Here is a 27,727-nt window from a genome sequence, read left to right on the forward strand (position 1 = left end):
ATACCGGGCCAGTTTCCCTGAGCAATCTCAAGTCAGAACTTGGCTCTGCCTCAGGACGGAGCCCTGGTGGTCTATGCCAACACCACACTGTAATAGCACCGAGAGGAACAATCACCAGGACTCGTGTGCCCCAACCTCCTCACAGGTGTGGTGCGTGTGGCCTTGGACTGTCCCCAGACCCTGGGGCCCCAACAAGACCTTCCGAGTGGAAGAGACGAGGAGTCAGGCAGGAGGCATCTGGCTCTGTGTCACCACTCACCTTCTCCAGGTCTTCCTTCAGACGGATTTCGTGCTGCAACTTCTCATGTAAGTTTCTGTTTTCTATTTTTAAGAGTTCGATTTCTTCTCTGAGCTCAGTCTGAAGAAGTGACAGTTTAACTTTATTCTCGGTTTCCAAATCCAAGACTCTGGCAGCCACTTCCGCGTCATCCTCTAAGGCTGCATCCTGCGCACACGGGGGACGCCCCGGAGCAAGCCCTGCAGAGGAGCGACAGGGAACACAGTCACATGCCAAGGCCAGCCCAAGGGAGCCCAGGTGCCACCCCAGAACAGCAGACTTTCAAACACAACAGTTACGACATCTTCAATTTCAAAGTTTTTGTGCTAACTCCGTGACGGAAGCAGACACTGCGCTCTCAAGTGTCCCCTTTAGGGTGCGTGTCCAGCACTGTCCTGTCCTAGGTCACCTCAGGTCAGCCCAGCAGCCACTGCTCCTTCAGGGCAGGGTGACACGTGACCCTGTGTCCTCGGACCTGTGTCCTTGAGGTCTGTGAGGCATCTGCACAAGGACCAGCTGAGGTTGGGGCCCGCAGGGTTTGTATCCCAGCCCCCAGGCTGCTTCTGTGAACTGAACACATTCCCACCGCCTGTGTCTTCTTCCGCAGAAGAGGAAGACACAAACTCCTGGAACCACAGTGAGGACCAGCCGAGTCACAGGGAGAAGGCCCAGCCACTAAACACGTCATGTGGGGGCTGCGGCTGCCTCTGGTGCACGAAAGACACCTCTAGGAGAGGCCCCAGCACCCACTGTGTGCCAGCCCCTCGACTCTTGGGTGGAGCCTCAGTTTCCCTCAACCACTGGCCCAGCCTGAATAAGGCTGAGCCCCAGCACCCCGGGGTGGAGCCTGATCACACCACACCCTCCGCGTGGGGCCCTCGACCAGGGCCTGCTCACCTCCACTGCGGACAGCAACGGCGCCACGCCCAGGACTGAGCCAAGCCCAGGCAGTGAGCGTCCAGGCAGCACAAGGCAGCCCTGCCCTCCCCTCGTGGGGTCCGAATCAGGGCCACTGTGTAGCCCCACTGAAACACATGTCTGGGACTGGTTTCTCTATCCCGCCGGCTCCCCACCACCCCACGGCCTCATCCCCCATGCTCTGCCTGGATGTCCCACCACCATGGTCTGACCAAGTGACCAGCTGGGCTAGGCCCGCCCACCTGCCCACCTGGGCCTGCTGGGAGCAGAGCAGGATCTCAGAGGAGCCCCCAGGCCCATCCGGTACACACCCCCCTTCCCAAGGGAGAATAGTCACCACCCCAGCAACCCCCATGAGCCCCGGGGCTACTGCTACCCAACCTCGCCAACACGCAAGAAAAACCAGCCCTACAGGGAGCCCCCAGACAGCAGCCCCACCCAACACCACACCCCTGTGCTGGACATACTCTGGGAGGCCCGAGCGTGCAGGCGCTTCACAGAGGAGTCAGAAAACACCGAGGCTCCTGGCCTGGCCCGGGTGTCCACAGGCTCACGGCTGCCGACACCCCTTGGGGACAAAGAGCCAGGTGGCTGGCAGGGGCACCCACCTGGGCTGTGTTCTGAGAGCGCAACTGGAAGCCACTCGAGCTCCAGATGCTCCCGTTCCAACTCTTCTGTCTCCGAGAGGCGTCTGTCCAGGACGTGCCTGTCACGCTGGGTATGGAGAGGAGACGTCAATGCTTCCAACGCACGTCCGTGATCTCCTCCCAGTGCCTCCTGGAAGCACACCAGGCTCTCCTGCGGAACAACCAGAGGACAGGTTGTTAAAGAGCCCAGTGTCAGTGTTCCTGTCCCTTCCCTCGAAGGTGCTTCCCGCCGAGCATCAAGAAAACACACAGCCGGGCACAGTGGCTCACACCTGTAATCCCAGCACTCTGGGAGGCCGAGGCGGGTGGATCACTCAAGGTCAGGAGTTCGAAACCAGCCTGAGCAAGAGCAAGACCCCGTCTCTACTATAAACAGAAAGAAATTAATTGGCCAACTAAAAATATATATATAAAAAAAAATTAGCCGGGCATGGTGGTGCATGCCTGTAGTCCCAGCTACTCTGGAGGCTGAGGCAGGAGGATCGCTTGAGCTCCAGAGTATGAGGTTGCTATGAGCTAAGCTGACGCCACAGCACTCTAGCCCTGACAACAGAGTGACACTCTGCCAAAAAAAAAAAAAAAAAGGAAACACACAAACCTTACAGATTCTTGAGACCACACATGCAGCCCGCGTGAACCTCAGCAGCGCAGGCGTGAGACGCCTGCCATGTGCCGCCCCCACCAGGGTCCTGGCCCACATAGGCCTCAGCGTGCTCTTGAGGACTGAAGGATTGAGCGAGGGAAGGGCCCCGTGTGAGGGCGACATCTTCCTGTTCCCCTAAAATGCAACCAGAGAGTCCACCATTCTCTAAACCATAGAGGGGTCACAGCAACACACATGTCAAGCTTCCAATGAGCTCGGGCTCCCTCCTCGGTGAGACTTCATCCTCATCTCTTACAGGAATGAGCGTGACCCGGACGCCAAGCGCACAGAGCAAAGAGCCGTCCTGCCTGAGCACGGGGAGAAGATGCCTCGGCACATGAGCCCCCAGCCCCTCCCTGAGAAAGACACAACCAACGAGCAGGCACCGGGAGACCCCCACGACGGGGCAGAGGTGAGACGGGAACTGCCCCGACGGGGCACGGCAGTGAGCAAACGAGTGAGGAGACACTCAAGCTCGTCAGCAACCCCAGAAACATAACTAGAGTGCGACGCGGCCTGTGGGTCCGGCGAGACGACCACAGGCTTAGGACACACAATCCATCACTTTATCTCCCTGCCCTCCTGAAGCACGACTGAGATAATAGGGAGAATTCAACTTATAAACGTAGTAGGAAATGAAATAGAGGCGGTGGCCGCCAACAGAAAGCACAGAGTGCCGCAGCCTCTGGGCTCCCAGGGAGGGACCGAGCGGCACAGGGGTGCTCCTCGGACGCCCTGGAGGGCCAGGACACCGGGAAACGGAGGGTCCTGCTCCCCCACGGAGCAGGCGGTGCTGACCCACCTCTCCTCAGGCAAGGACGCCACAGGAGATTGGGGAGCCGCCTCAGAGGAGACAACACCCCTGGAGGGAGGTGACACCACTGGCACCCGAGGCACAGCTCTGCAGTTGGTGCAGAGTCCCCAGGATTATGGGAACCCAGACAGCCCAGGTCCCAGTCTACACAGTGGACACCAAACACAGGGCCCAGACAGCCCAGGTCCCAGTCTACACAGTGGACACCAAACACAGGGCCCAGACAGCGCAGGTCCCAGTCTACACAGTGGACACCAAACACAGGGCCCAGACAGCCCAGGTCCCAGTCTACACGGTGGACACCAAACACAGGGCCCAGACAGCGCAGGTCCCAGTCTACACAGTGGACACCAAACACAGGGCCCAGACAGCGCAGGTCCCAGTCTACACGGTGGACACCAAACACAGGGCCCAGACAGCGCAGGTCCCAGTCTACACAGTGGACACCAAACACAGGGCCCAGACAGCGCAGGTCCCAGTCTACACGGTGGACACCAAACACAGGGCCCAGACAGCGCAGGTCCCAGTCTACACAGTGGACACCAAACACAGGGCCCAGACAGCGCAGGTCGCAGTCTACACGGTGGACACCAAACACAGGGCCCAGACAGCCCAGGTCCCAGTCTACACAGTGGACACCAAACACAGGGCCCAGACAGCCCAGGTCCCAGTCTACACAGTGGACACCAAACACAGGGCCCAGACAGCGCAGGTCCCAGTCTACACGGTGGACACCAAACACAGGGCCCAGACAGCGCAGGTCCCAGTCTACACGGTGGACACCAAACACAGGGCCCAGACAGCCCAGGTCCCAGTCTACACAGTGGACACCAAACACAGGGCCCAGACAGCGCAGGTCCCAGTCTACACGGTGGACACCAAACACAGGGCCCAGACAGCCCAGGTCCCAGTCTACACAGTGGACACCAAACACAGGGCCCAGACAGCCCAGGTCGCAGTCTACACAGTGGACACCAAACACAGGGCCCAGACAGCGCAGGTCCCAGTCTACACAGTGGACACCAAACACAGGGCCCAGACAGCCCAGGTCCCAGTCTACACAGTGGACACCAAACACAGGGCCCAGACAGCCCAGGTCGCAGTCTACACAGTGGACACCAAACACAGGGCCCAGACAGCCCAGGTCCCAGTCTACACGGTGGACACCAAACACAGGTCCCAGACAGTGCAGATCCCAGTCTACACGGTGGACACCAAACACAGGGCCCAGACAGCCTAGGGCCCAGTCTACCCAGTGAACACCAAACACAAGGCCCAGACAGTGCAGGTCCCAGTCTACACGGTGGACACCAAACACAGGGCCAAGACAGCGCAGGTCTCAGTCTACCCAGTGAACACCAAACACAGGGCCCACACAGCCCAGGTCCAAGTCTACACGGTGGACACCAAACACAGGCCCAGACAGCCCAGGTCCCAGTCTACACAGTGGACATCAAACACAGGGCCCAGACAGCCCAGGTCTCAGTCTACACAGTGGACACCAAACACAGGCCCAGAAGCCCAGGTCCCAGTCTACACGATGGACACCAAACACAGGGCCAAGACAGCGCAGGTCCCAGTCTACACAGTGGACACCAAACACAGGCCCAGAAGCCCAGGTCCCAGTCTACACGGTGGACACCAAACACAGGGCCCAGACAGCGCAGGTCCCAGTCTACACAGTGGACACCAAACACAGGGCCCAGACAGCCCAGGTCCCAGTCTACACAGTGGACACCAAACACAGGGCCCAGACAGCCCAGGTCGCAATCTACACAGTGGACACCAAACACAGGGCCCAGACAGCCCAGGTCCCAGTCTACACGGTGGACACCAAACACAGGTCCCAGACAGTGCAGATCCCAGTCTACACGGTGGACACCAAACACAGGGCCCAGACAGCCTAGGGCCCAGTCTACCCAGTGAACACCAAACACAAGGCCCAGACAGTGCAGGTCCCAGTCTACACGGTGGACACCAAACACAGGGCCCACACAGCCCAGGTCCAAGTCTACACGGTGGACACCAAACACAGGGCCAAGACAGCGCAGGTCTCAGTCTACCCAGTGAACACCAAAAACAGGGCCCAGACAGCGCAGGGCCCAGTCTACATGGTGGACACCAAACACAGGGCCCAGACAGTGCAGGGCACAGTCTACACAGTGGACACCAAACACAGGGCCCAGACAGCGCAGGTCCCAGTCTACACGGTGGACACCAAACACAGGCCCAGACAGCCCAGGTCCCAGTCTACACAGTGGACACCAAACACAGGGCCCAGACAGCACAGGTCCCAGTCTACACAGTAGACACCAAACACAGGGCCCAAACAGCGCAGGTCCCAGTCTACACAGTGGACACCAAACACAGGCCCAGAAGCCCAGGTCCCAGTCTACACGGTGGACACCAAACACAGGGCCCAGACAGCGCAGGTCCCAGTCTACACAGTGGACACCAAACACAGGGCCCAGACAGACGCAGGTCCCAAAAACATTCCACTCGTGAAACTGGAATAGGAGGACATACAAAATGACAGAAGAAAGCAAAGCCCCTAGAAATTAAAAATGATAAGTAAATAAATTCAACTAAAGAAATCAGAAGAGAGGCAGAGAAAATCTCCTGCTCACTAAATACAACCAAAACAGATACAAGATGAGAGATAAAAATCTAAGAAAATCCGTGGCTTCGCTCTGGAGGTTGTGTGTGAGTCTCACAGGAGTTGCAAACAGGACAAAGAATGCAGAGAAAAATAGTGATCAAAATAAAACACAAGATTTCCCAGAAGTGAAGGTAGAGTCTGAGATTCGAAGGCCCTGCCTTGTTCCTAGCGTGAAAAACGGGTGCAGACAGAAGGACAGACAGACTGTGGCGTCTCGGACCCCCCGCAATACAGAGGGGTGGGGAGCCTAAGAGGGCACAGGGCGCGGTGGGGGAGGGACAGCGCCCAGCAGCACGGGGACAACAGAAGAGCCCCTCCAGGAGAGCGAAGCCACCACAGACGTGCGAGGACGCACAGCCCTGCTTGCCCGGCTCCCACACTCTGCTGAGGGGACACGCTCTGCAGGCACAGGGAGGGGACCCTGCAGACACGCGTGTGGGACGTCCCCAGATGGCGGAGAGTGGAAGACCCAGCGCCAGAGAGACGGTGAGGAGCAGCGGGCGTGGCTCCCGAGAAGAGCGGCCATGTGCGGACAGGGAGGCAGCGAGCAAGGGGTCTGCTGCAGCGTCTGCGTCACACCTGTAGGCACAGAGACCCTGCGTGCACCTGGCGGGGAGGCCGGGGGGGGGGGGGGCAGCACCTCACACCCTCTCCTGGGATCCACAGGGAGTGGGAGACCCCCAGGAGGGGCTGAACTGTGTGCCCCGAAATTCATATGTTGAGACTCTGACCACATGACCTCAGCATGTGACTGTATTTGGAGACAGGGCCTTTGAAGAGGGAATTAAGATTAAATGAGGTCACCAGGGTGGGCCCTGATAGTCTGACCGGTGCCCTGTCGGAAGAGGGGGTGAGGACACAGACACGCACAGAGGGACGACCCTGCCAGGACACAGGGAGGAGCACAGACTGCACGGCCAGGAGAGAGGCCTCCAAGGAGCCAGCCCTGCCGCTCCCTGCTCGCCTGCAGGCCTGGGAGAGAATCCATGTCCACGGTTTGACCCACCCAGTCTGTGGGACTTAGTGATGCCACCTGAGCTAAGACACAACCTAAAGGACCAAAACAGCAGCCATTCTGACCAAGAGTCAGTGCCCAGGTGAAGCTCAGTGCACCTGCACTGAGGGCTGATGCTCCAGGGAATCACCATGGCGACCTCCAGCACTAGCCACATAGCAGATGCTCACAGGACGTCCTGGAGACCACATTGGTGGCCCAGACCCACAACTGCCCATCATCCCAGGAAGCACTGTTTGGACAGCGCTGCTCCACAGATAATAAAAATAACAGAAACCAATGGCATGGAGGCAATTCGAGAAAAAAGAAACATAAAAGCCAGTGAGATGTTTAACACGTAACTCTAAGCAAAGACACAATTTCACATCCTTCAAAGTGTCAAAAGTCAAGTCTGACGACACGCAGTATGAGACATGCCTGGCAGGAGAAGGCCTCCCTTATGGTGGGTGAGGGGCTGAGGGAAGGACTTGCTCTCCTGACCCCTCCTCCCCCTTCCGGATCTATGCCCTTGACCAAAAAGTGCATCAAGAGCCTGAGAATGGTGGCGTGCCTGTAATCCTAACAGTCTGGGAGGCCAAGGCAGGAGGACCACTTAGGTCCAGGAGCATCTGGCTACAGTGAGCTGTGATCACACCACCACACCCCAGCCTGAGCAACAGAGCCAGACCATGTCTCAGAAAAAGGGAAAAAAGTGCACAAAGAGATGAGCACAGCATAGCATGTGGTCTCACCAGAGGCATCTACTAATACCAAAGCAGCCTTCCTCTATCTGAGGAGTCAGGGAAGATGCAAACAGATTCCATAACACGACACGCAGGGGTCATGAAAGGCAGCCTCTGCCCAGTGACTGGTCCATTACCTCATGTTGTTCAGGTTGAAGGTCAAGTTGGTCAAGACGACCTGTTTTTTCTTTCTCAGGTGTCTCTTCCAAACATGTACGAGATGAACTAAGACAGAAAACATGTTTTACAAACTGCACACGCCCCTCTTCCACTTGGGCTCCACCATACCCCAGAGACCGACAGTGCAAAGACCCCTTTCTCGCTTCCAGAGCAAAGGCGGGTGGGGCCTAGGTGCAGGGGCCAAGGCCAGTCTGTGCTGGGCCCAGCCAGGGCCACCGTGGGGGTAGGGGTACAAGACCCAGGCGGGGGAGGGGGGGTGCATGCCATCGACCGAGCAGAAACGTGCAGGTCAGAGACTCCGTTCTAGCGTTAGTATTATCTTGTCTTGGGTCCGGAGCACGAAGTGTGTTTCTAAAACAAAGGCTACTGGTCTCCATTGGCATGAAATGACAAACAAAACTAGATCTGAATTCAGGACAAAGTTCCTATATTTTAGAAACACATTTAAGATGGAAATTGCTGGCAAGGCACGGTGGCTCATGCCTGTAATCCTGGCACTCTGGGAGACCGAGGTGGGTGGATTGCTCAAGGTCAGGAGTTCAAAACCAGCCTGAGCAAGAGCGAGACCCTGTCTCTACTAAAAATAGAAAGAAATTAATTGGCCAACTAAAAATATATAGAAAAAATTAGCCGGGCATGGTGGCACATGCCTGTTTCCCAGCTACTCGGGAGGCTGAGGCAGGAGGATCGCTTGAGCCCAGGAGTCTGAAGTTGCTGTGAGCTAGGCTGACGCCACGGCACTGTAGTCTGGCAACAGAGTGAAACTCTGTCTCAAAAAAAAAAGATAGAAACTGCTTTATTTACCTGATTTCCACGGACTCCAGTAGAGAATCCTCCTTGACCTCCTGCAGCCGATGCTGTAACAGAGTCAGGTCTTCTTGGTAGGTTTTCTCAGCATCCCTTAATTTCTCTTCAAAATAAATTCTCAGTTGCTCCAGTTCAGATTCATGCTGGGTTTTTTCTTGCTGCTGCTGCTGTTTAAAATCTCGCTTCAGGTGTTCCAATTCTTCCACATGAGACGCTCTCGCCAGGAGCTGCTCCTGTAACTCTGTAACAGGATGAAATCACGCAATTATCTTAAAATGAGACATGGAAAACCAGCAGACAGGTAAGACCCTGTGGTGTGCAGGCTGTTTGGGAATCAAGCCTGACAATCTCAGAACCGGACAGTGTGACAAGGGACCCCTCCCGTGGCTTCGATTTGCAACTCCCAGAGCGAACACTTTCCCCAGCAAAGCACCCCACGTGGAAGGAGGTGGTGGCCTCTCAGGCCCAGCGGCCTCAGCCACAGCCAGAAGGCAACAGATGCTGGTCCTGCACCACCAGATGCAGCTCTGGCCGGGTGCAGTGGCTCACGCCTGTAATCCTAGCACTCTGGGAGGCTGAGGCAGGTGGATCGCTCAAGGTCAGGAGTTCAAAACCAGCCTGAGCAGCCGGGCATGGTGGCGCATGCCTGTAGTCCCAGCTACTCGGGAGGCTGAGGCAGGAGGATTGCTTGAGCCCAGGAGTTTGAGGTTGCTGTGAGCTGGGCTGACGCCACGGCACTCACTCAAGCCTGGGCAACAAAGCGAGACTCTGGCTCAAAAAAAAAAAAAAAAAACCAGCCTGAGCAAGAATGAGACCCCCGTCTCTACTATAAATAGAAACAAATTAATTGGCCAACTAATATACATAGAAAAAATTAGCCGGGCATAGTGGCGCGTGCCTGTAGTCCCAGCTACTTGGGAGGCTGAGGCAGGAGGATTGCTTGAGCCCAGGAGTTTGAGGTTGCTGTGAGCTAGGCTGACGCCATGGCACTCACTCTAGCCTGGGCAACAAAGCGAGACTCTGTCTCAAAAAAAAAAAAAAAAAAAAAAAGATGCAGCTCTGCCAAGACCGGAACGAGCCTGCAAGCAGACACAGGTCAGGACATGGGCCACACCCAGATTTCGGCGTAGGAGACCCTGGGCAGAAAACCCAGCCGCACCATCCCAGACTTTCTTTGAGCTAATAAATGTGTGTTGTTTTGGGCCACCAAGTTTGTGATAATTTGTTAGATAGCAACAGAAAAGCAACACAACCATGAGAGAACATGTCCCCATGGCTACTGTGGTCCAGAGAAGACACTGGTGGGTCTACAGCAATCAAGGACTAGCAATATGGACTGAAGCTGGTCACCATCCCAGAGACTCCACGTCACAGTCCTCTGGATGGGTCCTCAGACGCAGGACGGGTTTGCAATGCCACAAGCAGTACCTATGCATGAAAGCAGCCGTCTGTGGCCCACCAGCTCCCTCCCCCCTTCCAGTGCGGACAGACTCCGAGAGAAAGACAAACTGGCAGGACCCCCACCTTTGCCACCAGACGGTGCTCAAGGCTGGAGGCAGAGCCACCAGGTGACAGACTGTGATTCCCAAGCAGCGGTATTTTTGGTCCTTTCTGATAAAGGACCAAATCTTTGTTCCAAATCACATTTATCCACAGGGAAAATTAGTGGGTTTAAAGGCTCTGTCTGGACTAGGTGCGGTGGCTCACGCCTGCAATCCCAGCACTCTGGGAGGCCAAGGTGGGAGGATCACTTGAGCTCAGGAGTTCAAGATCAGCCTCAGCAAAAGCGAGACCCCTTCTCTACTAAAAATAAAAGAATCAGCTGGGTGTGGTAGGACATGCCTATAGGCCCAGCTACTCAGGAGGCTGAGGCAGGAGGATCGCTTCAGCCCAGGAATTGGAGGTTGCAATGAGCCATGATTATGCCACTGCACTGCAGCCCAGGAGACAGAGCAATACCTTATCTCAAAAAAAAAAAAAAAAAAAAAAAAAAGTCCGTCTATAAACTCCAGAAAACTCATGCCAGTCTGTCTGTATCTCCTGTGGCCTCGCCAGGCCAGACCACCACCTGCCTATGGGCGCAAGAGGCTCCGCCCACCCTGAAGCGCCTGTTGTCACCGCTAAGCAGAGGCCTGATGTGGAAGGATGGGGCAGGGACTCGGGGTCTTCCGAGGAGCCCAGCTGTGCGGGGGCCTGAAGCAGAACTTCCTCAGCACAGGTGGGGCTGCAGCCACAGGAGCCCACCACAGCCACTGAGGGAGCACGGTCCACGTGGCAGCGTGTGGCAGGCACGGTGCTGCAACCTCAAATGCCAGCGGAGAGCCACATGTTTACCATACTTTCTGGGTTAAAAGTAAACACCACGGGTCCATCTAATACTCCAGTGTCAATCTCAAGTGTAAGGGCACACGATGACACGTCGCTACACAACTGACTTGCTAAGGAAAAAACTCAGGCTCTCTCCTAGCAAATAAATTTCCATCATGAAACTACACAAGTAAATCTTCAAGATGTAAAACAATTTACAAAATCATTCTTTCGTGCCTGCTACAATTATTAAATTCTAGTTTGGGGTTTTAACAATTAAGAACTCACAACTTCAGCTTTTAAGGACTTAAAAAATTTTCCACATAAAATTCCTCACCATTCAGTTCCTGCCTGTTGGTTCTCGTAGAATCAAGCTGTGACCACAGGCGCCGGATTTCCTCCTGAGACTGTGCCTTCAGGTCTGCGTACGATGCTTGAAGAGTCTCTAACTGGGAAAGAGCAGTGTCCGGTGAGGCCCGGATGAGACAGACCCCGCCCACCCCCACAGTGAACGTATTTTGTGCGGTTCCTCAAGTCATCCGCAAACACCTCTGGGGGAAAGCTCGCCCCAAACCTGCAACTCAGGGAAAACCAGCAACAGCCGCAATCAGAACAGGTCTGCTCCGTGTGGGCCACCACTCCACACTGCAAAGCACGCTACGGATGACAGCAACTTCCGGGTGTGTGAGTGCCAGATGGCAGGGGACACAGGGGTCACAGCCGGACGGCACTCCCTTGTGAGCACGCCCACGGTCTGTGGCCATGTCTACCTGCACTGCCCAGCGTGGCAGAGTCCCACGTACACGCCGCTGAGTAGATGTTTGGGACAGTCTCAACTGCACGCACGTCCCACCTGCTCACTAGCTTTGGTGCGGGCTTGGAAACAGCATTGGCGCTCAGTGCCCATCACTCACAAAATGGGGGGATTCTCATTTTTACTATTTTTGCACTAAAGCAGCAAGTTATCTCTTAACACCTTTTTTTTTTTTTTAAGACAGTCTTGCTCTATCACCCAGCTAGAGTACAGTGGCATCATCGTAGATCCCTGCAGCCTTGAACTCCAGGATTCCTGGGATCCTGCCATCTCAGGCTTCCAAAGTGCTGGAACTTACAGGCGTGAGCCACCGCACCCAGCCACCTCTTACACTTTGATACTAAACGTTTCTCTATCACATCACCAGGAGCCCAGAGATCAACACAGCACAACCCAGTGACTATGTGTGGGACTGATTCTTAGATGTCACAAGCTGTGGTGAACACCTTGGGGCACGAAGAATGCTCGGGACCGAGGCTGAAGGCCGACCCTGGTCAGACTGGCCTGGCATCTGCAGCATCTGCTCACACTGCCCCAGGCCGCCAGGGCAGAGCTGGCATTGCCCACAGTCTTGACAATGTGAGGACTGGTCAAAACACCCATAGAAGGACAAAAACTACAACTGATTTTTAAAAGTCTCTCTCTGACTGTGGTGGGGGCTGCCCCCCCTTTTCCTCTCAGTAACTCATGTCTTCTGCAGGCTGCTACTCAGGCCCCAGCCTCGCTCCCCGCACACGTTAGGCCTGTTCTCGCTGAGCAGGGGGACCTGGGGCCCGGGATAACCTCCTGAGGCCCCTGAACCCCGACTTCTTCCCTCTTCTCAGGTATGTAACTCCTGGCTGGACACACTGCTAATTCCAGCTTCTAGTTTATTTTCTTTTTAATTTCTTGAACTGATGCCTGGGATGTTTGCTTGCTTCTTAGGTTTGGTAGTAAAAGCACTTGGGGATCTGGCCATATGGCCTACATTTTCATCTGTGTGTATTTCATTAGAGAAACGTCTTGAATACATAACAGCACAAATGTGTTTGGTTAACTTTTCTTAGGAATTTCTTGTTTATTGAATTACGGTCAGAAAATATGGCTTTACACTCCTGTTTAGAATTTCTATAAATTTCTATAAATGTTTCTATTTCTATAAATGTCTCAGAGACCCTTATAAAGAATATGCATTTTCTGAGTTCAAGAGTGAACATAATTATTAAATCAACCTCATATGCCCTGTCCTTATACTTTTATTTGTCAAACACTGAGAGTCTCTTTAAATATAGTACTTAAGTTTTAGCAAATAATAGACTATGCAACAGCCCAATTCCAAAATCTTCTAAAACTTCCCAAATACATCATGTAATTAAATATAAATATGCTCTTGCCTACCTCTAGCTGTTTTTCTCTTTCCTTTTCTTTGAATTTTAACTCCAAGTCTTCTAAGTAACGGCATCGTTCAGACTGTAGGTCTTCACGCAACTTTTTAATGGTGGCTTCATATTGAGCTTCCAGATTCTCAAGGGTAGCTAGAAAGCAGGACAGACGTCACTCAGTTCATGACAAGACATGCTCCTCCTCAGCAGTGACATCGACGCACACGGCACGACTGGTGATCACAGTGCACATAGCACCGCCACGCGAGGCCCCACTCTGGGCTAGCGCAGAAAGGGCCCCGCCCACAGGGGCCATGCAGACCTGTCCTCAGCCCCTCCCCGCCCTCTCCTGGGGAGGAAGGGACACTCACAACGAGGTGCAGGCAGCACCACAGACCCACAGGCCATCCAACCCACGGTGTCGCAAGGGACATGCAACCGGGAGCGTCAACAGTGAGCAGCTGCGATGCTGCTGCCACGGCGGTCGCTCAGCAGCTGAACGTGCAAAGCGTCTCCCTGAACCACGGGCAGGAAGGGCCAGGACCCTGAGAGGGCTCCAACACAAGTGTGCTCCACTGCCCGCAAGCGACACCAAGGGCAGGAGATGCGTGCCAGGCTCACAGGATGAGTCACATGACACCTCCTCCAGTGTCACGCAGGGAAGCTCACTCCCACTTCACACTTGCTCGTTTCAATAAGATGCTCACATTCAGCCTGGTTTTTGGCTTGAAAAATCTTTTCCAACTCAGCTTTCTGTTCTGCCAATTCTTCCTGAAACTGGCTTCGTAAATCCTCCATTTCTAGCTGATGCTTTGCAGATAACTCTTTGCGTAGCTTTTCTAAGCATAAATCTCTTTCAGATTCCCAGTCTTGCTTCAGGGTCTAATTTGAAAGAAAAAGAAAATTAGAGTCAATAGTTGATTATGTGTAGTACAGAGACTTAAGTCAAACAGTCAAAAGCCAAGAGTGGGGCCTGGTGGGTGACTGGCTCCTGCAATCCTAGCACTCTGGGAAGCCAAGGAGGGAGGATCACTTGAGATCAGGAGTTGGAGGCTGCGGTGAGCTCTGATCACACCACTGCACCTTAGCTGGGACAAGAGCAAGGCCCTGTCTCAAAAAACAAAACAAGCGTGGGCAGTCATCACCCCCAAACTAAACTGTCCCCATAAACGGGTTCTTGGTGGTCAGTCAGTCCCTCCATGGACGGCTGAAAGGACAGGAACGGAAGCGTCTGGAGGTCCAAAGAACAAGAACAAAGACCACCTGTCCCAGAACAGAACCGGCCTCGGGACACAGCACGGCATCCACACAGCTGCCTTCAAAGGCTTAAGCACCACCTCCCTGCAAGATCCGGGGAGCAACGGCGACTTTGCCAACGTCTCTCTGGGGCTGGGCTCTGTCCCCACCGCCTGGGCCAGGGGGCAGGAGGCCGGAGCGCCATCTGAGTCCCAGGCTGACAGCCGTTGCTCGCCATTGCTCCAACCGTGGTCTGAGGATGAGGCCAGCACACCTGGCTCAGGCCACACCTCACACTCAGCATGGGCTGGGGATCACCCCCTTCCACCAGGGGCCTGGCCCCAACTTGGTGCCACCCATGGTCACAACACCTCCCACTCACCCACGGCACCCTGCCCCACCGGAAAGCTCTCCCAGGGAGCTGCTCCATGAAACGCCCAGCACCTGCACCCCGAGCATTTCACTGAACTGCCACGTCCACCTCCCTCTACCAGATACAAGTCTGGGGGGACAGAGGCTGTGCACCAGAGCACAGCTCCGGGCAGGGCCATGGAGCCATGCAGAAGCCCAGCCTAGGCAGGACAGGTGAGCGCCATTGTGTGGAAAAAATCTTCTGACAAATACAAATTATACAAAGAAAAGAATGCTATACACTTTCAACTGGCACATTCCAACAAAGCTTTGATCAGATTCTGTTTGAATCAAGTGAGGGCAAGGACAGGGTGCTATGGGATGTGCTGAAAAAAGAAATACAATATACACATGAATTACATTGTGTTTTCTTTTTAAAGAGAGAGTCTGGCTCTGTCGCCTGGGCACACAGTGGCATCATGACAGCTCACTGCAGCCTCCAGCTCCTGGGCTCAAGATCCTCCTGCTTCAGCCTCCTGAGTAGCTGGGATTATAGGCGAGCACCAGCACACACTGGCTAATTTTTTCTATTTTTAGTAGAGACGGGGTCTCAGCTATTGCCCAGATTAGTCTTGAACTCCTGACCTCAAGCGATCCTCTCACTTCGGCCTCTGAGAGTGCTAGGATTACAGGTAGCCACTGTACCTGGCATGAATTATTTTTCCAATCAATCATATTACCTCTATCATTTGGACATTTTTCTCCATCTCTGATTGTAACTTCTCCTTCAGCTCAGCTGCAAGAAATAAAAAAAGTACCTCAGACCACTTAGTCTCAACTTTTCTAATAACTGTACCCACTGGCTGCTCCACGGGCACTTGTCGACCTTCCCAGGACAACAGGGCCTGCCTGTGATGTGTGTAGTTTAAATAACGTGTATTTCTGCCAACATTAAGCCCAGCCACATGGAACAACCTAAGAGAGCAGGTAAAGGTCAGGCCCTGGGACTCCCACCCTGAAAGTCACTCTACTCTCTGGCCACGAGAAACCCGGGGCCCTTAGCTCAGGCTCCCACCAAGTCCAGTTCCAGGTGAAGCACTGCAGGGTGGCTCTAGGGTCCAACAGCCTTCAACCCAAGAGAGAAGAAGCCCAAGAAGACGGGCTCAAGCAACAACTTGGATGGTTAGTTGCCTCCTTAGGAACCACAGGTATTGGGCAGAGGAAGGGGCAGGTGTGAAAAGGTATGTCACAGCCTGAGGTGGGTGGTGGGTGCAGCACGCCTGGAGATTGGGGCAGGAAGCAGCAGGAGGACGTCCGGACGGGTGGGTGTGGAGTAGGAGCAGACAGCGCCTGGCTAGGAGGCGGCCTCACAGCTGAGAATGAGGCCTCTGCGGACAACGTGCTGCCACGTCCAGAGGGACAGTCAGGACCTCCAGGCCAGCCACACGCGGCACCGGGGACCAGAGCAGGGCAGGGCCTCGGTGGACTGGCATGATGCCAGCCCAGGAGCACCACAGAGAAGTGGCATGGATGCGGCAAGAGGCAGACGTTTTATATTATAGAAAAGGAAGGAGGAAAATAAAAACATATATTTGTGCTTGCTTGAAATTACATGAAGAAACATGGGAGGGTGTCACAAGAAACTAAGAAAACAGTTCCTCCAGCATGAGAGTGAGTGACAGGTGGCCACGGCAGAAGACTTTCCAGCACACCTGTGGCTGGAGACCTGCGGCTGCCTCCCAGCAGGACGCGGAGGCGGCTGTGGGGTGCGGGTTCTCCTTGGAGATGGGTGCTCCAAACTGGCCTGCTGTGAGCTCTGTAGCTGTGCTACAAGACCCCAGGTTGTACACTTCAAATAGGTGAACAAAAAGTACCAAAACCATTAAAATTAAAACATAAAAGTAAATATTACACATGTAAAGAGCTCAGTTTAGGCCAGATAATCACCAAATTTAAAAAGCACCCAGGTCAACCAGTGGATTGCAGCCACCCGCTTCCTGTCCACCTGTCCGTCCACACCTGAGTGTCAGCACCACCTGCTTCCTGTCCACCTGTCCGTCCGCACCTGAGTGTATAGCACCCACTTCCTGTCCACCTGTCGGTCCACACCTGAGTGTACAGCACTCGCTTCCTGTCCACCTGTCTGTCCACACCTGAGCGTACAGCACCCGCTTCCTGTCCACCTGTCCATCCGCACCTGAGTGTAAGCAGCACCCACTTCCTGTCCACCTGTCCATCTGCACATGAGTATGAGCAGCACCCGCTTCCTGTCCACCTTTCTGTCCACACCTGAGCGGCTGCATACCTGTTTTCTGGCTACACCTGAGCGCCATCTCTTCCTTCTCCCGCGTGTGCTGCTCCCTGAGGAGCTCCAGCTCGTGCTGCTGCCTGCTCTGCAGCAGGGCCAGCTCCTGGGCGCGCCGGCTGTTCAGCATCTCCCGCAGCTCCGTAAGCGCCGTCTCCTTCTCCTTCTGGAGGTTGGCCTGTGTCAGCTCCAGCTGCACCGTGTGCATGTTGCTCAGACTCAGGCGCAGCGCTTCCAGCTCAAGGCTGTGCACCGTCTGCAGCGGAGAGAAGCATCTCTGGTGAGGCGCAGAAAGTGGACATGAGACAGGACAGGAGTAAGCAGAGCACAGACGTGAAAACGGCAGGGCCCTCCCCGTGGGCAGAGGCAGGATGCCGACCAGCTCCTAGGCCAGTGCAGGTCACCCACCCTCCCACCCACGTCACCCACAGCCCCTCCCTCCCAGGGCTCCATGCTGCGTCCCGAGCCCCGCCATCACCAGATGTGCCTCCCACCTGCACACACCACCTCCTTCGGTCACCAAAGGCAGTCTGCACTCAGAGCGGACACTCAGCTAATGGGGGCATGGCCAGCTCCAAGGTCAGGGCGCATCACTCACGCGGCCAGACACCCTGCCCCTGGGCATCCCTCCACTGGCCCTTGTGAGAACCCCACACAAAGAACATGGAAACAAATCCAACAGAAGAGAGGAGACAACAGGCCCGCAGCACCCACCCTGCCTGCCGGGAACCCTCCCCAACCCTGGTAAAAATCACAGAAGAACCACGGTGACCATGTGGGGGCCGACTGCTCCGTGCCCAGGGCCCCGCTGCTGCATCACCTGTGTCTGCTGCTGCTCATTGGGTCTGCCCACAAGCTCAGCAATCTCAGGCTCACGTTCCTGTTCACATTCCTGTTCACGTTCCTGGGAAGGAAAGCAAAGAACATGGCCCAGAATTGACATGAGAAAACAGTCACTAAAAAATAACTGTGACATGCCAGGGAGAACTGAAAACGTATGTCCTCACACAAACACGCAGGCGAATGTTTATAGCAGCATCATTCACAACAGCCGCAGATGGAAACCACCCAAACACCCACTGATGGAGGAATGAACAAAATGTGGCATGTTCGTATGATGGACACTGCTCAGCTGTACACAGGAATGAAGAACTGGCACATGTTACAACACTGAAGGGCAGGCCAGGCGCGGTGGCTCACGCCTGTAATCCTAGCACTCTGGGAGGCCGAGGCGGGCGGATTGCTCGAGGTCAGGAGTTCAAAACCAGCCTGAGCAAGAGCGAGAGCCCGTCCCTACTAAAAATAGAAGGAAATTAATTGGCTAACTAAAAATATATAGAGAAAAAATTAGCCGGGCATGGTGGCGCAAGCCTGTAGTCCCAGCTACTTGGGAGGCTGAGGCAGGAAGATCACTTGAGCCTAGGAGTTTTGTTTTCTTTTTTTTGAGACAGAGTCTCACTTTGTTCCCCAGGCTAGAGTGAGTGCCGTGGCATCAGCCTAGCTCACAGCAACCTCAAATTCCTGGGCTCAAGCGATCCTCCTGCCTCAGCCTAGGAGTTTTGTTTTTTTTTTGAGACAGAGTCTCACTTTGTTCCTCAGGCTAGAGTGAGTGCTGTGGCATCAGCCTAGCTCACTGCAACTTCAAACTCCTGGGCTCAAGCGATCCTCCTGCCTCAGCCTCCGAGTAGCTAGGACTACAGGTTTGCGCCACCATGCCCAGCTAATTTTTTCTCTATATATTTTTAGTTGGCCAATTAATTTCCTTCTATTTTTAGTAGGGACGGGCTCTCGCTCTTGCTCAGGCTGGTTTTGAACTCCTGACCTCGAGCAATCCTCCCGCCTCGGCCTCCCAGAGTGCTAGGATTACAGGCGTGAGCCACCGCAAACGGCCGAGCCTAGGAGTTTGAGGTTGCCGTGGGCTAGGCTGATACGACGGCACTCTAGCCCAAGAAACAGAGTGAGATTCTGTCTCAAAAAAAAAAAAAAAGTATATGCAACCAGAACAAAGTACATCAAAGTAACATTCTGAAGGTGAAAACAAGTATTCTCATTAAATGCCAAACCTCCAACCTAAAAAAACAGAGGTAAAGGTAGGGAGGAAAGGTTTTACACAAATGAGATGGATGCTTCGGAACTTTCTGTAAGTCAACAATTATGCTCAGCCCAGAATGTGCTCAGCTGACTGCAGTCACGACACCTGCAGCCACGCTGACAATTGGGTTTGGTCAGCAGGAACGCAGCCACATCCCAGTCCGCCCTCCCCACTGGTGTCCACCAATCAGCTGGACCACTGCAGTGTTCTGGTCAAGTATCACTAACTCCAACCCCTACTGAGAAAATCAATGCAAATAATGCATTTTGTCTTTTGTAGGTTACATGCAATTAAGTAAGCAAAAAGATGAATGAAGTCACAGATACAAGTCACACAGAGCTAACAAAGAAGCCAGTATGCTGGGCCATGCACAGAAGACGTGCATGGCCCAGCACGGGTCACCTGGCAGCTGAGCTGCCAGCTGCAAAGCCTGCTTGGTGACACACAGCTGTGGGGCTCTGGGACAGGCCCAGAACTCCTCTCCTCATAGACCAAAGTCCCTACCACACAGCTGGGCCACAAAGATTAAACAAGAAACACAGAACACAGACCACCACGTCTGGCACAAATAAAAAATGTATACATGAGCCATTATTATTCTGTATTAAAATATAATTGCATCCATTCCTATTTTTGTCAAAGGAAAAGAAAAAGATCTAACACCTAACCACATACATCACTGCCAGGCATCCTACCAAGCAGTAGACACATGAATAGAACTAAACTAACATGAAACTTTGTACAAAACAAGGAGTGCATCTTCAGACTCCCCTTTTAAAGACAGGTGTCATTCTGAAATGCCACTGCCAGCACTGTATAACCTGATCGGTTACTGCCTAGACTCACGAATCCTCTAGCCCTGTGGTCCCCAGCCCAGCCTGGTAGGGACCAGGCTGCAGAGCTCTGCCGCACCACCCCACTTCCCCACCCCGTGCCACCCCTCTTCCCCACCCCGTGCCACCCCTCTTCCCACCCCGTGCCATCCCTCTTCCCCACCCCATGCACTAAAGAATTATCTTCCTAGAAAGGTAGGAATGAAGGGCACAGCAGGAGGTGAGGAGATGAGAGGCAGGTGAGTGAGGAAAGCTTCATGTGTATTTGAAGCTATTTGTTCTGGCTACTGCCCATAACTCTCATCACCACCTGAGCTCCGCCTCCCCCCAACCCTGTCCCTGGAAGAACTGTCTTCCATGAAACCCATCCCTGGTGTCAAAAAGGCTGGGGACCACTGCTCTAGCCCACCTCTCAGCACAGGCACATGGTCATAAAATGCAACTTTATTTCATTGTTAGACTGAGCTCAGCACAAGGACAAAGGTAATTCTGCAGAAAGGCTCCTCGACACCAAAACCCAGAAGGAAAAAGTTCTGATCACTGCTCTCCTCCAGCCCCTCAACCAGTTCAGACGATCTAGAATTAACTGAACTTCCCTACTTTCAGAAAACTAGATCACAGATCACTGCAATCATTCTCTTCACTAAAAATGGAAAGAAAGCCACAAGCAGAGGACTCTGGGGGCTGGACCCTCCACCAGGCGACCCAGCACGACCCCCACCAGCAGGTCTGCCCAGGGAAAACCATGTCCACTCCCACCCGATCCTGTCCTCCTGGGCCTGAGCCCCTCAGCACAGCCACCAAGCACCAACGGCCCAAGGAGGCTCACCAAGTGTCATTGCTGGATCTGGTCTCATTTCTCCATGCTGACATCTTTCTTTTCTGATCCCACAGGCTTCAGCAGATACCCTACCTCACCCAGTCTTTAAAACAGACAAGTAAATCACTGCCCAGGCAGAGAAGGGAAAGGTACCCACTCAGAGACACTGAATCATAATGCAGAAGGTAAGCCTAGCCTTCATGCTTTGTATTAAAACATGACAGTTCCTTTGAACTAGACATGACCTAGCAAGTTAATGACAAACTTTCTGGTGGGGAGCAGAGCCAGGACACAGCTCTTCCACCTCCAAATCAAGCCTGACAATAGCTTCTTGCCTGCCCAGAAGTTTTTGTCCAGTTCAGATGTTCTAGCCTGAGCCTTACTCACTTCAAACTGACTCTGATCCACAGGCAAATATATTCTGTCCTTTTTAAAAAGACAAAGGTAATTATTTCACTTACACTTTCAGAACTTGGAGGTCCATCTACTCCTCTCCTGCCACCACTCAAATCAAACATCAATAGCTTTTTTTTTTTTTTGAAGAGACAGAGTCTCTCTCTGTTGCCCAGGCTGGAGTGCAGTGTCATCATCATAGCTCACTGCAGCCTTGAAACCCTAGGCTGGAGTGATCCTCCTGCCTCAGACTCCCAAGTAGCTGGGACTACAAGATGCACCACTACATTCAGTTAATTTTTTTTCTTTCTATTCTTTGTAGACACTAGGTCTCCCTATGTTGCTCAGGCTGGTCTCAAACTCCTGGCCTCAATCGATCCTTTTGCCTCATCCACTCAAACTGCAGGGATTATAGAAGTGAGACACTGCACCTGCTTATAGCCTTTCTCTAAATACAACTCTCAGACTGATCAAACCTTCTCTCCTATTGTGGTCTGTTATGGATTGAATTTTTCCACCAAATTCATAGGTGGAAGCTTTGGAGACATGGCCGTAAAGAAGTGATTAAGGTTAGATGAGGTCACAAGGATGGGGCCCTGATCCAATAGGAATGTGTCCTGATAAGAAGGGACACCAGAGCTCTCCGCCATGTGAGGACAGGGGAGAAGGCAGCTACCCATAAACCAGCTGTGCCAGCACCTTGACCTTGGACTTCTGGCCTCCGGAGGCTGGCAGAACATAAGCCCCTGTTGCTCAAGCCTTCTAGTCTGTGCCACTTGTGGCAGCAGCTGAGCAGAGTAACAGTCTTTCAGTCTCCCCTCCTTTCTCTCCTTTCCTGCCTGCTGACCTCCTCACTGCCTTCCCCAACCACCCAGACCCCACGCCCACCTTCACACTTGCCATGTCACTGCAGCCGTGGGCCGGCCAACGCAGACCTGGTGAGCTGACGAGCACCAGCACGTCAGGGGACAGTGAGAAGCCACCACTGTCTTAGCTGTGCAGTCCCAGCTGCGCGGACAGCAGCATGGGAAATGCTCAGTGCCTCTGGGCAGCACCCTCATCAAGCAGGGCTAGAGATTGGCTCCTCTGCCTGCAGCCTCACGGACCTCACTGTTCCTGCAGGTGCACGTCGGCACCTTTCCCCCAGCCCTTCCGTGCTGTGCCATGGTTCTAAACATTTGTAACACAAGTAGAACCCATCGGTCTGCATTCCCCCATGGGACTCCTCCAACCTCCTAAGTGAATTCTTAAAATCTGCTACATTCCGTTCACTCTGCTGTCAAGTTCCGCATGTTCCGAGGAATGCTCGATGCCACACACACGACAACAGCACCACACAGAACAGTCCCCTGACCTAGAAAATCCGTGCTTCATCTGCTCAGCTTCCCCAGCCCACCACCAACTTGATAAACTGACTCGTTTACAGTCTGTTACAGCTCTGCCTTTTCCAGAATGTGCTATGAATAGAAGCAGACATATGCAGCCTTCTCGGCCTCCCTTCTTTCACTTAGCAACATGCACTTAAGGACGCTCCACGCCTTTTCACAGCTTGGTAGCTCATCTCCTTTTAGTGCCAGATAATATTCCACTGTCTGGATGGACCAGTCTATCTACCCATTCACCTACCGAAGCACATCTTGGGTGCTTCCAGGTCAGGGCAATTATGAATAAAGTTGCTATAAAGATCCACATGCAGGTTTTTACATGAACATCACTTTTCAAATCAGCTGGCAAATACCTATGTGCACAATTGCAGGACCATACAGAAAAACTACTGTTAGGTTAATTAAAAACTGTCAAACTCTTTTTCAAAGTGGACATGCCATTTTGCATTCTCACCAGCATGAAGGAGTGTTCCTGTTACCTCACATCCTCACTGGCATTTGGTGTGGTGTTTTGGATCTTAGAAATTCTAACAAGCGTATAGTGGTATCTTGTTGTTTTAATTTTCATTTCTTTAAGGCAAATGATGTTGAACATCTTTTCATATACTTATCTGCCATCTGTATATATTCTTTGGCAAGATGTCTATTTTTTTAAATTGGGTTATTTATTTTCCTATTGTTGAGTTTTAAGATTTCTCTGTATGTTTTGGCAACAAGTCCTGTATCAGATGTATGTTGTGTAAATATTTCTCCCAAGCTATGGCTTGTGTTTCCATCCTGTTAACATTGTCTTTTGGGAGAATTTTTTTATTTCACTAAGTTCACCTTATCAATTTTTTCTTTCACTAATCATACTTTTGGTGTTGTATCTAAAAACTTATAGCCAAGCCCAAGGTCATGTAGATTTTGCCCTATATTTTCTTCTAAAAGTTTTAGCTTTGCATTTTACATTTAGGTCTATGATCAATTCTGGGTTCATTTCTGTGTAAGGTCTCTATATTCTATTAACAGCTTTCTAACTTTTGACTTAAAAATTAACTAAAAATTTTTATTTATTCATTTTTAATGTACAGATATATTAGACATAAACAGAAAAGGATATATCTATACTAATAAAACTTCATGGGTAGGCCGGGCACTATGGCTCACGCCTGTAATCCTAGCTCTTGGGAGGCCGAGGCGGGCGGATTGCTCAAGGTCAGGAGTTCAAAACCAGCCTGAGCAAGAGCGAGACCCCGTCTCTACTATAAATAGAAAGAAATTAATTGGCCAACTGATATATATATATATATATATAAAAAATTAGCCGGGCATGGTGGCGCATGCCTGTAGTCCCAGCTACTCGGGAGGCTGAGGCAGGAGGATGGCTTGAGCCCAGGAGTTTGAGGTTGCTGTGAGCTAGGCTGACGCCACGGCACTCACTCTAGCCTGGACAACAAAGTGAGACTCTGTCTCAAAAAAAAAAAAAAAAAACTTCATGGGTGTATGAAAACAAAAAAAAAATGCCTAAAAAGGTTCTTTGAGAGGGAGATAATGAAATAAATGTTGGAAAACACTAGGTTAGGAAAACAATTCTCCAGATATATCACCAAAAGCACAAAACATAAAAGAAGAAATTGATAAATCAGAGCTCATTAAAATTAAAATCTTTTGCTCTTCAAAAGGCACTGTTAAGAGAATAAAGATGGTCCAGGTGTGGTGACTCACGCCTGCAATCTTAGCACTCTGGGAAGCTGAGGCGGGGGGATTGCTTGAGCTCAGGAGTTTGAGCAGCCTCATTAAGAGCAAGACCCCATCTCTACTAAAAATATGAAAAAGGTTAGCCAGGCATGGAGGCACATGCCTGTAGTCCCATCTACTTAGGAGGCTGAGGGGGGAAGATTGCTTGAGGCCAGGAGTCTGAGATTGCTGTGAGCTAGGCTAACACCACGGCAGTCTACTCAGGGCAAAGGAGGGAGACTGTCTTAAAAAGAGAGAGAGAGAATAAAGACAAACCACCAACTAGAAGAAAATATGAACAAAGCTATATCTGATTTCAAAACTTATATCTAGGAGTCCACTTGCCCAAGGCCTCTTGGCAGTGGCTCCGGGTCATGGTCCTCAAATTTGGCTCAGAATAAATCTCTTTAAAATTATTTTGCAGGCCGGGCGCGGTGGCTCACGCCTGTAATCCTAGCTCTCTGGGAGGCCGAGACGGGCGGATTGCTCAAGGTCAGGAGTTCGAAACCAGCCTGAGCAAGAGTGAGACCTCATCTCTATTATAAATAGAAAGAAATTAATTGGCCAACTAATATATATAGAAAAAATTAGCCGGGCATAGTGGCACATGCCTGTAGTCCCAGCTACTCTGGAGGCTGAGGCAGGAGGATCGCTTGAGCCCAGGAGTTTGAGGTTGCTGTGAGCTAGGCTGACGCCATGGCACTCACTCTAGCCTGGGCAACAAGTGAGACTCTGTCTCAAAAAAAAAAAAAAAAAAAACCAATTATTTTGCAGATTTGGCTTTTTTTTCCGTCGACAATTTTGGCGTAGTTGGCAGGATCTCAGAGAAGACTCAGGGCCACCTAAGGAGCAGCGAGGACTCGGCGCCAGGTACCAGCATGGCCCTTTTAGGCCTCCGACTCCGAGCTTCTCCTTTGGCGGGAACTGGTAAGTCCTCCTGAGATCCGGACCTCCCGTTTTTTGGTTGATGGTCTTGGTTTATTCTGAGCTGGTTCTTTTCCTAGGAATTGTTGTTTGGGATCCTAATTTAGGTTTGGAGGTGCATTCTAAAGGGCTTTCTCCGTTGCCTTTTTTCCTCTCAAAACTAGTTTCAATTGGCTTGTCTATGAAAAGCAAATTCTTTAAGAGTGAGGAAGGGCAAGGAAAATGACTCCTGTTGGGGCACCCCAGTTGGTTTGTGGCATCTCTACTTGCAAGTATTTTTGTAAATGAAAAGATTCAAAGGCATGCCAGGTTTTCTAGGGCTCCAGCTGGTTATAGCTAATTCTTGTGCACAAGTTTTTAAGAAAGGGCAAAATTACATCAAGAAAAATTCAGAGCTAAAATGGTCGACCCCCCACTATTAAAATGTCTCAAGCTATCTCTCTCTTCCTTTCTGGCTACTCTAAAATCCGCTAACTTTTTCTAGTGATGTTAAGATAACTCAATGTTGTGGTATTTACAATTGAAAGGCTACCTGGAGACCTTGCAGCCAGTTCTAGCTAAAATGCTAACATAGAAAACTCATTTTGCACTGAAGAAAAAAAAAAATCAAACTGCCGTAGAAACTGCTTTACCCAAAACTTTGATCCACAGGCCTAATTAAGTTACCTATAAGGTCAACTAAAATTTGCCAGGTGAACAAGTTCCAGTCTCATCAGAAGAAATTTAGATCCAGCTTTCTTTTACAGACTGGTGAGTTTGTGTTACATTTCATGGGTAACATTCTAGGGTAAAATTTATCAGAACTTTGTGTGTATGTATGTGTCTGAGAGAGTGTATATGTTTGGGTATGTTTTATGTCTGTCCATGTATCACATGTTTGTGCTTATAGGTTTCGGACTGTTTTAAAATTAAGGGAGCGCTCATAAATTAAACCCAAATGCTTCATGTGAATTTAGTAACCATTGGTAAATAAGCTGTGTTATTATTAATAAATAAGAAGGTGTTATTAGTAAAGTAATAGTAAAAATGCTTTCAAACTGTCAGCATACATTTGTTTTTGCCTGGGTTTTACTGGACATTTTTAAGTTCTTGAGGTGTAAAGGTTTGATAAAAATGTAAACTCAGCCAAAGACAAAGTAATGGGTGATTTTTGATAAGTAAAGTAAATTTAATATTTGGTCAAATGATATTAACTGAATCTGGGTTACCAACAAAAATACTTATGTGTTTAACTTTAAGGTAAAAATGCAAATGTGCCTGAGTCAGCAAATTAGAATAAATAAAACAACAAATAGAGGGAAAAAAACCAAATTTAATCGTTAAAGGTGTATAAAAAAAAACATTTTGGTTTTGATCTTTTAATCCTAACTGCAGAAATAGTTTACCTCCACTCATTCAATGCCTGTAGAGAGGTGCACAAGGTGTGTTCAACTCATTTAACAGTACTGTTAGGGATTCAAAGTTGTCCTGAAAGTTGTAAAGAACTTAAATTGAAAGCTTTAGTTTTACCTTGGTCTTGTCCAATTTTGTCCTACTCTTTACAATCTAGCTGGTTAGATTACACTGTGTTACTGTAATAGAGTTTTTGCCTAGAAAAAAAAATTCTAAATTATTTTTTATATAGTAATTTATTTTAAGATAAAAAGTGAATGATGGTTAAAATCCATGAGAATCTCAAAGTAATCTTACTCCATAAATGTGCTCAAGTTTATGCACTAAACATTGTTTTGAGACCATTTAGATAGTTTTTTTAAAAAACAGCTTAATCTTGAGTCTCATGTAAAAAGCATGTTAACCGCTTTGTATCATTGTTTGAGGTGCTAATAATTGATGCTGAAAGTTTTCTTTTCCTCAGTCTACAGCCAGGAAATCTTATGTTGATGGGATTAAAAAAAAAAAAACTAGCTTAAAATAAAGGCTTTTGGAAGGATCTAATTAGCTAATACCTTTAAACAAGATATTCTAAAATGACTACTATATTTACAAAATTTAAAAGTGATGTTGGCCGGGCGCGGTGGCTCACGCCTGTAATCCTAGCTCTCTGGGAGGCCGAGGCGGGCGGATTGCTCGAGGTCAGGAGTTCGAAACCAGCCTGAGCAAGAGCAAGACCCCGTCTCTACTATAAATAGAAAGAAATTAATTGGCCAACTAAAAATATATATACAAAAAATTAGCCGGGCATGGTGGCGAATGCCTGTAGTCCCAGCTACTTGGGAGGCTGAGGCAACAGGATTGCTTGAGCCCAGGAGTTTGAGGTTGCTGTGAGCTAGGCTGACGCCATGGCACTCACTCTAGCCTGGGCAACAAAGTGAGACTCTGTCTCAAAAAAAAAAAAAAAAAAAAAAAGTGATGTTATATTTGTTTAAAATAACAAGTCTTATCAAAATGCTTATTTTTGATAAGATTTGAGTTTGTATTTTGATCCATGTTCTGTTATATATATCTAATTTACAGGGTATAAAAATGGTTAATAAAAAAAGTAACTTAAACTTTTAATAGCAAGGA

General features: G+C 51.0%; 1 protein-coding gene across 3 annotated transcripts in view; it reads right to left on the reverse strand.

The window, feature by feature from the left end:
* The window catches only part of PCNT (pericentrin), a 115,222-nt gene that overhangs the window by 74,599 nt on the left and 12,896 nt on the right, over positions 1–27,727 (reverse strand). For all 3 annotated transcript variants that reach the window (XM_012780084.3, XM_012780083.3, XM_012780079.3), the window contains exons 3-12: positions 17,877–17,960; positions 17,057–17,312; positions 15,492–15,547; positions 13,872–14,046; positions 13,181–13,317; positions 11,327–11,438; positions 8,680–8,923; positions 7,833–7,920; positions 1,804–1,993; positions 260–477 (exon numbers count right to left, since the gene is read on the reverse strand). In XM_012780084.3, coding sequence (XP_012635538.2) covers positions 260–477; positions 1,804–1,993; positions 7,833–7,920; positions 8,680–8,923; positions 11,327–11,438; positions 13,181–13,317; positions 13,872–14,046; positions 15,492–15,547; positions 17,057–17,312; positions 17,877–17,960 — 1,560 coding nt within the window. The remainder of the gene's footprint in view (positions 1–259; positions 478–1,803; positions 1,994–7,832; positions 7,921–8,679; positions 8,924–11,326; positions 11,439–13,180; positions 13,318–13,871; positions 14,047–15,491; positions 15,548–17,056; positions 17,313–17,876; positions 17,961–27,727) is intronic.

This window comes from Microcebus murinus, chromosome 1 (genome assembly GCF_040939455.1).
Source record: "Microcebus murinus isolate Inina chromosome 1, M.murinus_Inina_mat1.0, whole genome shotgun sequence".
NCBI classification, from domain to species: domain Eukaryota; kingdom Metazoa; phylum Chordata; class Mammalia; order Primates; family Cheirogaleidae; genus Microcebus; species Microcebus murinus.